The 15,201-nt window shown below is 44.0% G+C and overlaps 1 protein-coding gene across 3 annotated transcripts in view; it reads left to right on the top strand.

Moving 5' to 3' along the window:
* The window catches only part of prkd3 (protein kinase D3), a 281,534-nt gene that overhangs the window by 169,256 nt on the left and 97,077 nt on the right, over positions 1–15,201 (top strand). For all 3 annotated transcript variants that reach the window (XM_033025439.1, XM_033025437.1, XM_033025438.1), the window contains exon 4: positions 1,717–1,848. In XM_033025439.1, coding sequence (XP_032881330.1) covers positions 1,717–1,848 — 132 coding nt within the window. The remainder of the gene's footprint in view (positions 1–1,716; positions 1,849–15,201) is intronic.

Here is a 15,201-nt window from a genome sequence, read left to right as displayed (position 1 = left end):
ACTTGATAATGATATCCTTCACTATTACATCTATTTGAAAAGATCTTTGGTATGAAGGTAATTGTTCACTTCATGGCTCCCACCACGTTGAAGGGGTGGCACAATGGTGTAGCAGTTAATACTGCTGCCACAATGATCCTGACCTTGGGGACTGTGTGCGTGGGTCTCCCTGTGGCCATGTTGGTTTTACCCCAATGCTCTGGTTTCCTCCCATGTCCCATTGATGTACTTTTAAGTTCACTGGTTATCAAAGACTTGTCCCACCTTGGTCTCCTCCTTCTTCCTGCTGCCGTCAAGCTGAAAATAGAGAAGCTTGAAAATATGCACCACTAGACACGTGAACAGCTTTCATTATCAGGCTTCATAAGTTCTCTGAGCATAATTAGGCCAAATCTCCTTTAAACTCCTCTCACCTTAAAGCTATGTCCTCAAGTCTTTTACGTTTTCACCCTGAGACACGGTTTTAGAAGTTCTAGCAGCAGAATTAGGCCAATCGGCTCATCAAGTCTATCCTGCCATTGAACCATGGCTGATCTATCTGTCCCTTTCAACTCTATTCTCCTGCCTTCTCCTCTTAACCCCTGACACCCGTACTAATCAAGAATCTGTCAATCTCCGCCTTAAAAATATCCATTGTCAGCCTCCACAGCCATCTGTGGTAATGAATTCCATAGATTCACCACCTTCTGAATAAAGAAAGTCCACCTCTTCTTCCTCAAGGTACATCCTTTTATTCTGAGGCTATGGCCTCTGGTCTTAGACTCTCCGACTAGTGGAAACATCTCTCCACATTCACTCTATGCAAGCCTTTCACTGTTTGAATGGTCCTTCCATAATCTAGGGTACTGTCCAATTCACCTCTACCTGATTGCAGACATTGGACATTGTCTATGAAATTGATGAGCTGCAATGCTCAGAAATATAGATAGACACAAAATATTGGGGTAACTCACTGGGTCAGGCAGCATCTCTGGAGAAAAGGGAAGGGTTCCGACCCGAAATATCACTTATTCCTTTTCTCCAGAGATGCCGCCTGACCCACTTCAGCGTTTTGTGTCTATCTTTGGTATAAACCAGCATCTGCAGTTCCTTCCTACACATGCTGAGAAATATAATCTGCACTCAGTACCTTCCCCTTTGCTCTGTCTATTGCATTTGTGCTTGACTTGATCGTGTTTATGTATAATATTATTTGATCTGTTTGAATAACAATGCAAAATATTCAATGTACTTCAGTACCTGGGACAATAATAAACCTAACCCTAACCCTAAACCCACTATAAAATTGCTCTTAATAATAGGTGGATGACCAGAGAATTTTGGGAATTGATAGGCATATGAGAGAGAACAGGTTACAGGAAAATAACACAAAATGCTGGTGGAACTTAACAGGACAGGCAGCATCTCTGGAGAAAAGCAGTAGGTGACGTTTCGGGTATGAAACCTTCTTCAGACAGGAAAATAAGTTGGGGGAGTGGAGTTGATGGGATAGATTCAATGGGCTGAATGGTCTCCTATGTCATAGGTAAATTAGAACATTTAGAACTGACCTGATATGATGTGGGGAATAGACTAGATTACAAACAGGTACAAGACCAGATGTTATTAATTTATTTTAACAAAACTACCTCTCTTGAGTGCAAATTAAGTTCAAATGGATTTTTTGTCGTAAAGGGCATTTTCCACGAGGATTAATTTTCTTTTACTTTTTACCAGCACTAGCTACCGTTGAGGATTTCCAGATCCGACCACATACCCTTTATGTGCACTCCTACAAAGCTCCAACGTTCTGTGACTACTGCGGAGAAATGTTATGGGGATTAGTGCGCCAAGGACTAAAGTGTGAAGGTGAGTGTCTACATGTAAACTGCTTTTTGGAATGTTCATAAATTCCTAAAATATAGGAGCAGAATTAGGCTATTTGGTCCATTTTGTCTACGCCATTCAATCATGGCAAATCTATCTTTCTCTCTCACCCATTCTCCTGCCCTCTCCTCATAATCCCTGACTCCCTTACTAATCAAGAATCTGTTAATCTCTGCTTTAAAAATATCCATTGGCCTCCACAGCCTCCTGTGGCAATTAATTCCAAAGAATCACCAACCTCTGACTAAAGAAATTTCTCATCTTGTTTCTAATTATATATCCTTTTACTCTAAGACCTCTGGTCTTAGACTCTCCCCCGAGTGGAAACACACTCTCCTCATCCACACTATCCAGGCAATTCACTATTGGTAAGTTTCACTGATGTCCCCCCTCAACCGTCTACTCAGCGAGTGCAGGCCCAGTGTCGTCAAATGCTCATCATATGTTAACCCACTCATTCCTGGGATTATTCTCGTAAACCTCCTCTGGACCCTCTCCACGCCCGCGCATCCGTCCTTAGATATGGGGCCCAAAACTGCTCACTATACTCCAAATGTGGTCTGACCAGTGCCTTATAGAGCCTCAGTGCAGGTAAGTTTGTTAAATTCTTTCTTTTACATACAAAGATCTAAATTTGACCTGTGATAGAAAAGATGAGAGCATCTACCCAACGATAAATGGATTGTCCATTGATGAACGAGAAAGTTTTGTTCACATTCTACATTAATTTTTCCTGAGGTGATAGATAGAGTCATGTTAATAGCGTCTTACAGCATGGAACCAGGCTCTTCGACACAACTTACCCATGCCGACCAACATGCCCCTTCTACACCTGCCCATGCTTGGCCCATAGCCCTCTAAACCTATCTTTTCCCTTTATACAAATGTGATACAAAATAAATCTTCAACATTAAAATAAATATTCTGATTCTCTGATCCTTATGTCCGTAAGGAATTACTAAGAATTGATAAAAACAGTGTAAGAATAAAAAAAAATGAAAAGATCCATTGGTTGTAGTACGGGGAGGGGGCAAAGAGCTTTCAGAACATAGAACATTGAACAATACAGCACAGGAACAGGCCCTTCAGCCCACAATGTCTGATTATAATGCCAAGGTAACTGAGTCTCCTCTGCCTCCACATCATTCATTTCCCTCCATTGTTTGCCTATCTATGTGCCAATCTAAAAGCCTCTTCAATGCTGCTATCATATCTGCCCCCACCACCATCCCTGGCAGCATGTTCCAGGCACTCACCACTCTCTGTGTAAAACATACTTGCCCCACACTTTAAACTTTGCCCCTCTCAACTTAAAGCTGTACCCTCTAGTCTTTGACATTTCCACCCCGGGACAAAGGTTCTGAAGTGAATTGGCAGCAGGGCGGCACAGTGGTGCAGTTGATAGAGTGGCTGCCTCACAGCACCAGAGACCCGGGTTCGATCCTGACCTTGGGTGCTGTCTATGTGGAGTTTGCACATTCTCCCTATGATCTTGTGGATTCCCTACGGGCACTCCAGTTTCCTCCCACATTCCACAGGTTTGTAGGTTAATTGGCCTCTGTAAATTTCCGCAGGTGTGTATGGAATGGATGCAAAAGTGGAATAACTTAGAACTAGTGTGAACGGTGATTAATGGTCGGCGTGGACTCGGTGGGTGGAAGGACCTGTTTCCATGCTATATCTCTCAAGTAAACTAAACTACGTTTGAGGCAATTGGGGAGCATGGATCTAATTTGCTGCTCCACTTCTTTATACCAGTGGCGATCCTAAGGCTCAAGAAAGCTGTCAAAAAGATCAATGCTACACAGAACTACAGTTGACCTCCCAAAGGGCAACAGCTCACACTCGCTCGGATTAAACTCCATCTGCCATTTCTCCGCCCATTTCCGCTACTGATCTATATCCCGCTGAACAAACAAACAAGTTTTAAACGGTTGTCGAGCTCCCTTCACCAAATCTGTCTTCAGGGCTGACTGAGTGATGCAAATATTGTGGTCAGGAATCATTATGTGTGTTGCAGGGGTGTGTGGAGTGCTCCAACCATGGAACCACACATCAGCACTGCTGTTGAACTGCAGCTGATATCCCCTTGTTGTGCCCTGATATCTACATTTCAATCAGCTCTTTCTTCTCCCCATTTCCCACTCCATTGTGGGAGTGTCTGTGCTGGTGATTAAAACTATTTGCCACATTTCTCCTTGGCTCAGTTGGTAGAGTGGTCTGAGATTTTGTCTTTAAAAGAATTGCTCCTCTCAAGTGCATATAAAAAACCTTGCAGCACAGTTCAAAGTTTACGTTGTGTTCAGACCAATGTTTGATGCTCCCCAATACGACTAGGCACAGTGGCACAGAGATGACACAGTGGTGCAGCAGTAGAGTCGCTACCTCACAATGCCAGAGACCTGGGTTAGTTCCTGTACGGAGTTTGCATGTTCTCCCTATGACCACGTGGGTTTTCTCCGGCTGCTCCGGTTTCCTCCCACAATCCAAAGACGTATAGGTACAGTTCCTTCCTGCACAGGTTTGCAGATTAATTGGCTTTGGTAAAAATTGTTCATTGTCCCTGGTGTACAGGACAGTGCTAGTGTACGGGGTGAACGAACGCTGGTCGGCGCGGACTCATTGGGCTGAAGGTCCTGTTTCCATGCTGTATCTTTAAAGTCTAAAGAGTAAACTTGCTTTGTATTCGGTCATCTGTCCTGTTTATAAGATTTTGCATGTAGATTAACTGGTTAATGTCCCAACGTATTCACACCTTGCACAATGTTAGATTGCCCCATACCCATTCACGGTGGTTATCATTGTGAATGGGTATAGGGCAATCTAACATTCTGCAAGGTGTGAATTTATTCTAGTAATCTAAAAATAAGGGTGTGTATATATGACCTGCTAATTATTGAGGAAATGCACATCAAGAAACAGGGTGCTAAATGAAGAGTAGACAGAAGCAACTGCAGATGCTGGTTTACAAAAACAAAAAGACACAAGATAGAAAGCACTGGAATAACTCAGCGGGTCAGGCAGCATCTCTGGAGAACATGGATAGGTGATGTTATAGGTCGGTGCCTTTCTTCAGTCTGACCTGCGAAGATACTCCAGCACTTTGTGTCTTTTTGGATAAAGCAGCATCTGCAATTCCTTGTGTCAGCATCGCTGGAGGACAACGTTTCAGCTCTGGACCCTTCTTCAGACTGATTGTAGTAGGGGGGAGAAAGCTGGAGGAGATATGAGGGCGGGACAATGTAGGCAAGGGATAGGTGGATACAGGTGAGGGGGGCTCCTACGCAAACCCTTTCTTTAAAATAAATGAGCATTCTTGCTGAACAGATTAAAAATATGTCTCAAGCTAATCAAACAAGCTCAAGCGATTAAAGGCTCTGGGCCTGTACTCTGGAGTTTGGAAGAATGAAGGAGAGCCTCATTGAAACTTACCGAATAATGAGAGGTCAGAATAGAGTGGATGTGGAGAGGATGTTTCCACTATGAGGAGAGTCTAGGACCAGAGGGCACAGCCTCAGAATAGAAGGATGTACCTTTAGAATGGAGATGAGGAGGGTATTTTTTTAGCCCGAGGGTGGTGAATCTGTGGAATTCATTGCCACAGGCGGCTGTGGAGACCGTCTTCAGGTATTTTGAAAGTGGAGATCGATAGGTTCTTGATTAGTAAGGGTGTCAAAAGGTTACGAGGAGAAGGCAGGAGGTTGGGGTTGAGAGGGAAAGATGAATCAGCCATGATTGAATGGCAGAGTAGACTTGATGAGCCCAATGTCCTAATTCTGCTCCTATTATGTCTTATAAACATCAGAGTTTTCTTGAGGCATTATATCTCTCTTGATCACCATTGTATTTGTTTGTTTTTTTGGCTGATTGTCCAAGCTACAGCGAGAGAAATATTTAAACGACTCTTCATTGTCAAGGTAGGAAAGGTTCACCAGTAAAGATATCAGGCAGTAGTGTTTAAGAAGGAAGGTACACAAAAATGCTGGAGAAACTCGGCGGGTGCAGCAGCATCTATGGAGCGAAGGAAATAGGCAACGTTTCGGGCCGAAACCCTTCTTCAGACTGATAGGGGGAACTGCAGATGCTGGAAAATCGAAGGTAGACAAGAATGCTGGAGAAACTCAGCGGGTGAGGCAACATCTATGGAGCGAAGGAAATAGGTAATGTTTCAGGTTGAGACCCTTCTTCAGACCCCGAGAAAGCAAACGTGGCTGTGGTACCGGGTCAGGGTTAGGATATGGTCGTAGAGTTGGAGGGAAGGGGGGGCAGTGACTGAGGAGGTTGGTAAACTGTCTTCGGAGAGAGGAGGAGAACTTCAAAGTAGGGATACCTTGAGGAGATTTCGCAGTGGAGTAGACAAAATGTTTAAGGAGGAAATGCAGATGCTGGATAATCGAAGGTAGACAAAAATGCTGGAGAAACTCAGCAGGTGAGGCAGCATCTATGGAGTGAAGGAAATAGGCAACATTTCGGGTCGAGACCCTTCTTCAGACTGTAGTAGTGTGTAGACCCTTCTGCAAACCGTAGTAGGCAGTAGTGTGCTCATCGGATCCATAGTCTGATTAGCCCGAAATCCATCCACTGATGCACTGAATCTGTGGTACAGGGAAAATAATCCTGATGATGACACTGCATAATTTGCCGTGGCACATGTGCCAAACCAGAACACTAGACTAAGTTAAACAGCTTTCTAACAAACGGAGTATATTGCAAGCTCTTGGGGCGGCACATTGGTGGAGCGGTAGCATTGCTGCCTTGCAGTGCAGGTTTGATCCTGACCACGGGTGCTGTCTGTACAGAATTTGTATCTTCTCCCTGTGACGGTGTGTGTTTTCTCCTCATGCTCCGGTTTCCTCCCACACTCCTAAGACGTACAGGTTTGAAGGTTAATTGGCTTCTGTATATTGTAAATTGTCCCTAGTATGTAGGATAGAGCTAGTGTACAGGGTGAACGATGGTCGGCATGGGCACAGCGGGCCGAAGGGCCCGTTTCCACGCAGTATCTCTAAAGTCCAAAATAAAGTCTAAAGACTCTTGGCAAATAAAAACTGAGCAGAACAACGCAGGAACAGGTTCCTTGGCCCACAATGTCTGTGCCAAACATGTTGCCAAGATCAAACCAATGAGAGGTATAGATAGGATAGACAGTCAGAACCTTTTTCTCAGGATGGAAAAATCGAACGTTGCAGGACATGTCTTTAAGGTGAGAGGGGCAATGTTTAAAAGAGATGTGCAGGGCTGATTTTCTTGCTCATTGAGTGGTGAGTGCCTGGAAAGCGCTGCCGGGGGGATGATTGAGGTAGATACGATAGTGGCATAGAAGTGACTCTTAGATAGGCACATGGATATGCAGAGTATGAAGGGTTATGGATTGTGTGCAGGCAGATAAGAATTGGTTTTGGTATCATGTTTGGCGCAGACATTGTGGGCCAAATGACCTGTTGCCATGCTGTGCTGTTCTAAGTTCTAACTTTTATCTGTCTGCACACCGTACTCGTATCTGCATATACATTTGAATATATTATTTTTTACTAACAGAAATGAAAGTGGGATAAATTAAAATAAAATTGCTTTGAAAAATGACTTACTTTGAAAAGGAGCAATGCGGAAGCGAATTTTAACTGTCACCATGGTAGATAATTAGCATCTCTGTTTCATTATCCAGATATGGCTTTGGGAAGATGATGATTTGATAATGAATGGGTGGTTTGCTCATTGAACTTGCAGAGACCCATTAGTGCCATCTACTGGTGAAGTCTGAAGTATCTATCATCGCTGACATCGAAGATCTTACCGATGTTCTCAAGAGTCAAGAGTATTTTATTGTCACATGTCGCAAACAGAACAATGAAATTCTTACTTGCAGCAGCACATGAGTGGAATAGACAGGGTAAATGCACACAGTCTTTTACCCAGAGTAGGAGAAATCAAGAACTAGAAGACATAGGTTGTAGGTGAGAGGGAAAGGATTTAATAGGAAATTGAGGGGCAGCTTTTTCACACAGGTGGATATATGGAACGAGCTGCCGGAAGAGGTATTAGAGGCAGATACTACAACAGCATTTAAAAGACATTTGGGCAGGTGCATGGATAGAAAAGGTTTACACAGATATGAGCAAAATGTGGGCTGGTGGGGTTAGCATTGATGGGGCATCTTGGTCAGCATGGCCAAGTTGGGCTGAAGGGCCTGTTTCCGAGCTGTATGACTCTTTGACTAATCTAAACCTCAGTCAGCTTGTAGTTTTTTTGAAATCACTTTTTAATGGTCTGGGGTCATTTTAACCTGTTCTTTTTCACTTGGATACTCTGACCCGAGTATACTCAGGGGTGACATCGAACAAGTTAATGGCCTTTGGAATCAAAGTGGTGTTCTAGCCCAGATTTAAGTGATTAGACTTTCGTCTCTCTGACAGTAGGGGTTCTTACTCTAAAAGAATTTAGTCCGGCCACAGCCCAATGAACATCCATCACTCTCCACAACTGAGATGACTCCAACAGCGTCCTTCAGAGGGAACACAAGGACGAGCTGGCATGGACGTGTAAAACTTTGCATTGCTGTTCCTGGCATGCATGGCATCCAACAAATAGAACTAAGTTTGGCAAGCATTTCACAATAGTGAACAATGCTTTAAAAAAATGAGAGCTAAAAGGGCGATATAGTGGATCAGCGGCAGAGTTGCTGCGCATGATCCTGACTATGAGTGCTTTCTGTATGGGGTTTGCACGTTCTCCCTGTGACCATGTGAGTTTTCTCCAGGTGCCCTGGTTTCCTTCCACACTCAAGATGTACAAGTTTTTAGGTTTATTGGCTTCGGTAAGTGGTGAAAATTATCTCTAGTGTGTAAGATAGTGCTAGTGTATGCGATGATCGCTGGTCAGCGTGGACTCGGTGGGCCGAAGGGCCTGTTTCCATGCTGCATCTCTAAAGTCTAAGGTTTAAAAGGTATACACTTGGCCACAGCCATAAAACCATAGTGGCGTTGTCACAACTGATTTCCCTACTCTGGATAACATCTTATATTAATGTTATTTAATAATTATATTCAAAAAAAGAACTAAAACAATACCCAAGTTGGATATGTCTTGCAATCATGCAGCTGCACTATCCCTTAAGAGAAGGCACTGCAAATGGTGATTTCAGATCTTTATTTAGAAATCCTGTTGTCTTTTCTCAACTATGTAATTTATTTATTCATGAAAGTAGTCATTTGGAATCTGTATTTTTATCCACTGCAACTGAGGCAAGGTGATCTTATTTCTGTCTATTTGAATAGTAGTTATACATTTTGCAGCCATCAAAATGGTTTCAGTAGAGACACGAGAATATCCTGTCTGTCCATTTCCCTCTACAGATGCAGCCTGACTCCCTGAGTTCCACCAGCACCGTGTGTTTTGTTGAAAACGTTTCACTCGAGCAATCAAATTGAATCAATGCAACTTGTAACTTGAGGCAAAGAAGATTTGTTGTAGACAATTGTGGTTATTGAAGTGGATGAAATATCCCCCAGTGTTGCATTTAATTTAATGTCGTTTAGTTTACAGATACTGCATGGAAACAGCCCTAAGGCCCACTGAGTCCATGCTGACCATTGATCCTTTGTTCACATTAGTTCTGTAATCCCATGTCTTATGCGATAAAATTGAACTAGTGATCTCCGGTTCTTGAGTCCCATACTCTGGGTAAAAGACTGTGTATTCACCCAAACTATTCCCTTCACGATTTTATATACCTCTATAAGATTGCACCTCAGCGGTCCAAAGAATAAAATACTCGTCTGCCCGACCTCTCCCTATAACCGAGTCCTTGCAATATCCTCATATGAAAATAAGCTCTTTGCCCACCGAGTCCAAGCCCACCATCGATCACCCATTCCACTAGTTCTATGTTATCCCACTTTCTCATCCACTCCCTACACAGTAGGGGACATTTCCAGAGGCCAGTTAACCTACAAACCCGCAAAATCCTCAGGATTTGGGAGGAAACCGGAGCACCCGGAAGAAATCCACGTGTTAATAGGGAGAGTATGCAAACTCCACACAGACAGCACCCAAGGTCAGGTTTGAACACAGGTCTGTGGCACCGTGAGACAGCAGCTCTGGCAGCTGCTTCTGTTTATGTCTCTTGGCTTTGAAAGCATGGGATCCATTTCCATTATTAATTTGCACCGTGAAATCTGAAATGCACTCAGTAATAACAAAATATGCCCATCCAAACAAAGAATTCATATTAGCTTTTAAAATTGTAATGAATGGGCTAAAATACCTAACTTAAATCATTGATTGGAGTGACAATGTTATGAATAAATTGAATGCAATTCTTCCTTTCAAATTCTTGCTAGACAGATGGTTGGTTAGAGTTTGTATGAGAACACAGGCTTTCTATTCTGTCTCCAGGCAACAAAAACAAAGCACTAATCATGGAAATCAGTCACTCTCTACCCCTGTATCTTAGCAATTAAAATATAGTGCACTGGTGGTAGCTTTGTATGTTTGACCCAGTCATAATCATATAAGAACGTCATTTCAATTTGATCCTTCATTCTTACGGGCCTGTCCCACTGAGGCGATTTTCCCGGCGACTGCCGGCGACACATCGCTTCCTTCACCAGCCCGTTATGCAGGCAGGGGACAGGGCAAGCGGGGGGAGCGCTGTCTGAGTGAAATTCACACGGTGCAAAGCCAATGTGATACAGACACACACCGTGATGAACAGGAAGGTTGGCGCTGTAATTAAGACGGTGAAAGCACAGTGTATGGGAAGGGTCACGTAAGTCCTTTAAATGTGGGGGGGGGGGGGGGGGGTGGGGGAAGGAGTGGAGACAACGTTTAAGAAGCCAGAGATACACGGCTGTGAAGCTCGGCGGACATTAACAATACCGGTCGGTTATCCTTGGTTCTGAAAACTACTGCTTACGGTTTTTTCCCAATGTGCCAATAAAATTCTCCGGTCAGCACCGGCTACAACCTACGAGAATCTACGCCAACCTCCTGGCAACCCACTACCACTGCACCTACGGCACGAGAATTCTCACTACTCTCCATGGCGGCTTCATTCTAGTCGCCAATAATATTTCAAAAGTTGAAAAATTCGCAGCAATCATAATGAGGCCGCGACTAGTTCCCAGAATGCGGGAACTCCTCACGACCATGAAGGCGACTTCCTGGCAACCACCCGTGAACATGTGGCGACCGCATAGTCTCCTGCAGTCGCCAAAAAGTCGCCTAAGTGGGGCAGGCCCATTATAGACACTTGTGAGTACGGATTGTGTTCAGTTCTGGGCACCATGTTGCAGGAAAGATATTGTCAAGTTGGAAAGGGGACAGAGAAGATGTACGAAGATGTTGCCAGGATTCGAGGATCGAAGATAGAGGGAGAGGTTAAGCAGGCTGGGTCTCCATTCCTTGGAGTGCAGGAAGATGAGGGGTGATCGTATAGAGGCGTACGCCGCACTCATTTTCAGCCCAGCTCTTCCATGCTGATCAAGCCGCCCCATCTAAGCTAATTCCATTTGCCCTTCATAGAGTTATAGAGCGTGGAAACAGTCCAAACTTTTTCAAAATGTTGTCATAGTACCTGTTCCAACTACTTTATCTTGCAGCCCGTTCCATATACCCACCACCATCTGTATAAAAAGGTTGCTTCTCAAGTTCCTATTAAATCTTTCCTCTTTGACTGTAAACCTAAGTCGTCTGGTTCTTAATTCTCCTACTTAGGATGAATGCACAAAGTCTTTTACCCAATCAATTCCCCTCGTGTGTAAAAAGCTATTTGTCATTTAAACAGATGAATTCCTCAGGTACTCTTTGTTCACAATTATTAATTTGGGGCGGTGCATGTACAAACCTCTGAAGTGAAACAACATAAATTGCTCTCAGTTTGAAATGTTCTGTAATGATTATCCAGTTTTCCAAAAAATAATGTGATTTTGATGGTTCACTGTATATTCTTTAATGGCAGCTGTCTTACGACAATGATAAGGATGCACTTGTGCACACACACACATGGTATAGATAGACCATTTTCAATGCCGCTGTTGACAATCAATTTCAAATTGACAATCATTAAGCCTAGATGACTCGCAATTTGTAAATGTGACTAAATCCATTATAATTCCAACCTCAAAAAGCTTTTATTCAGGCTGCACCTCCTGAATTGCTTTTTCTTTTATACTGCTGTCAGTCAGATTAGGTTGCCACAGTGGCGCAGATGGTAGAGCCGCTGCCTCTCAGAGACACCAACATCAGGTGCTGGTTTACAAGAAAAGACACAAAGTGTTGGAGTAACTCAGCGCGTCAGGCAGCATCTGTAGAGAACATGTAAATGGTCACATTTTGGTTTGGGACACTTTTTCCGACTGATTGTAGTGGTGGAGTGTGGGGGAGGAAAGCTGGCGGGGATGCAGGGCAGGACAAAGCCTGGCAGGTAATAGGTGGGGGGGGGGGTGGGTGTTAGGCAGATGGCGGACAAAGGCCAGAGGTGTGAGACAAAAGGATTGAAGAGTTGCGCATTGTGAAGCCAGAAGAAGGAATGTAGGTGGAATGGAAGAGAGCGAACAGGCGATCGATGGTCGGTGTGGAGTCAGTGAGCCTATAGGCCTATGTCTGCGCTGTTATCTCTAAACTAAACAAAACTGTGTAGGAAAGAAGTGTGTCAGTCTGAAGAATGGTCTTGACCCAAAACGTCACCCATTCCTTCTCTCCAGAGATGCTGCCTGTCCCGCTGAGTTACTCCAGCATTTTGTGTGTACCTTTGCTTTAAGCTAAACTAAGATTAGCTGAGAACAGAATTGATTATTGATCATACTTGTAATCGATACTTTGTACTAACACCATGATGCCTATCTAATATCCATCGTAATCTAGTTTTAAAACAAATTGTAAAGGATGCAATCCATTTCTCATTGCCCAACTCCTGGAGCCACTGCTCCTATCTCCATTCCGCCTGGATTGAGTTGTCGAATGACTAGACGTGTTGTGGCAACAAAGATGCCTAAATTAGTTGGTATGAGCTAAATATTCTTGAAATGTTTCAGTTATTATCTCTTCGTATATCTGCTATAATTGTCATGTACAGCAAGACAACTGTACTGTTTACCCATTGCATTCATTCTTGAGATCAGGATGTCGCTAGCAAGACCAGTATTTACTGCCCATCCCTGAAAGTGGTAATTATGCACCCAAATGTTTTGTTAGGCAATTTCGGAGGGCGTTTAAGAGTCAAAAACATGGACTGGTCTAAGTCATATGCGTGATGACTTGGCAAATAAATAGTGATTATCTTTTCTGGTTAGTTTGGAATTGAACGTGGGGAAAGAGACCAGAAATGGTGCATCTTTCAGGAGCATGTTTCTGTCATAGAGAAAGACCTTGGGACATAGAACAGTACACCACAGGACAGGCCCTTCAGCCCACAGCGCCTGCACCGCACATGATGCCAAGATCAACTCTTATCTGCTTGCAAGTGATCTATATGCCTCCATTCCCTGCATATCCATTTGCCTATCCAAAATCTCTTAAATGTCACTATCTTATCTGCCGCCTCCACCACCCCCAGCAGTGCTCACCACCCGCTGTGTATAAAAATCATGCTCCCACACATTCTCTTTAAACTTTCCCCATCTCACCTTAAAGCTATGCCCTCCAGTGTTTGACATTTCTATCCTGAGGAAAAAGCTTCTGACTGTCTACCCTATCTATGCCTCTCATAATTTTAGATACTATCAGAAATCCTCTCAACCTCTACCACTTCAAATAAAACAATCCATTTGTTCAACCTCTCTCTGTAATACCTCCTAATCCAAGCATCATTCTGATTAACCTCTTCCATGTTCTCTCCAATCCTTCCTGTAACGGGGCACCAGAACTGCACGCAGTACTCTCAATGTGGCCTAACCAAAGTCCTATAAAGCTGCATCATGACTCTTATGCTCAAATCTATGACCATAAATCACATTGATTTTTGTACAGCCACCAAATCAGTAAAGCCCAGAGTGGGTGAAGAAATTGTCTTGTTACAGTGATGGTGGATTGCTATTTGCATTATATAAAAACAAATGTTGCACAGAAGGAGAGGCTGGCAGCATCTGCTTTTATGCTAGGCATAGAAAGTAAAAATATTAACTGTTCAGCCAAAACAACTGGATTCTTGCAACTTGACTAGCCATGTATAACAGCGAAAGGTAATTGGCAGTATGTCTCATTGCTTTAAACACTTCTTAACGTCAAGATGCAGCCTCCAACAAATCCTTTCAGGAGACAGGTTGATGCTCCATGGTCTGCAGGAGTATCTGTTGAACTCACTGGAGATTTGTGGGCTGTGTCCCTGTGTCCGTCTGTCTCTCTCCCTTTGCCTCTGCCTAGCCCTATCTCTCTGTCTCCCTCCCTCTTCCTCTTCCTCCCTCCCTCCGTCTGCTCTCTCTCTCTCTCCCTCCCTCCGTCCTCTCTCTCTCTCTCTCTCTCTCTCCCTCTCTCCCTCTCTCCCTCTCTCCCCCTCTCCCCCTCTCCCCCTCTCCCCCTCTCCCCCTCTCCCCCTCTCTCCCTTGCTCTCCCTCTCTCTCCCCTGTCCCACTTGGGCGTCATTTGTGCGTCACTCAGGTGGCACGCGAGGATTTTGAGAATCTGCGCATCACTGCCTATGCCAAGACGTCTCCCCCAAGACGTGCCTATTTAAAGTCAAATATATTGCCACGTTTGTTATTGTTCGAGGGAATGACAAAGAGAAGTAACATATAAAAAGCATTTTCCTTCCAGTGTCAACGCATGCGAGCATTTCATCAGCAATGCTTCCAACAATCAAAGGGGAAAATACCTTAAAACCTATGTCTTTAAATGCAGCCTCCTTTGCATTTTAAAGCTACATGCTGTGATCTTGGCCAAACTTGTTGTTAGGTGCCCTCCAGTGGCCAAAGGCTGTAGGAAGAAGGAATGCACATATAAGCAATCAGTCATGTTTTCAATCTGAAGAAAAGCTCTTGCATTTTACTTTGGTGCAAATATAATTGCTTTTCTGTGCTGTTGTTCACCCAGGCCGTTTCATTTGGCTCCTGCTGCCGCACATTTGAGGTTTAGGGCACTTAAGGCGGCGCAGCGGTAGAGCTGCTGCCTTACAGCGCCAGAAACCCAGGTTCGATCCTGACAGTGGGTGTTGTCTGAACAAAGTTTGTACATTTTCCCTGAGACCGCGTAGGTATTCTCCGGGTGCTCCGGTTTCCTCCCACACTCCAAAGACGTGTGGGTTTATTGTAAAATAGTAAATTGTCCCTAGTGTGTTGGATAATATTAGTGTACGGTGTGATCACTGGTCGGCATGGACTCGGTGGGCTGAAGGGCCTGTTT

This window comes from Amblyraja radiata, chromosome 8 (assembly GCF_010909765.2).
Source record: "Amblyraja radiata isolate CabotCenter1 chromosome 8, sAmbRad1.1.pri, whole genome shotgun sequence".
Classification (NCBI taxonomy): Eukaryota; Metazoa; Chordata; class Chondrichthyes; order Rajiformes; family Rajidae; genus Amblyraja; species Amblyraja radiata.
The sequence above is the reverse complement of the archived record's forward strand: the minus strand, read 5'-3'. Positions and strand labels throughout refer to the sequence as shown.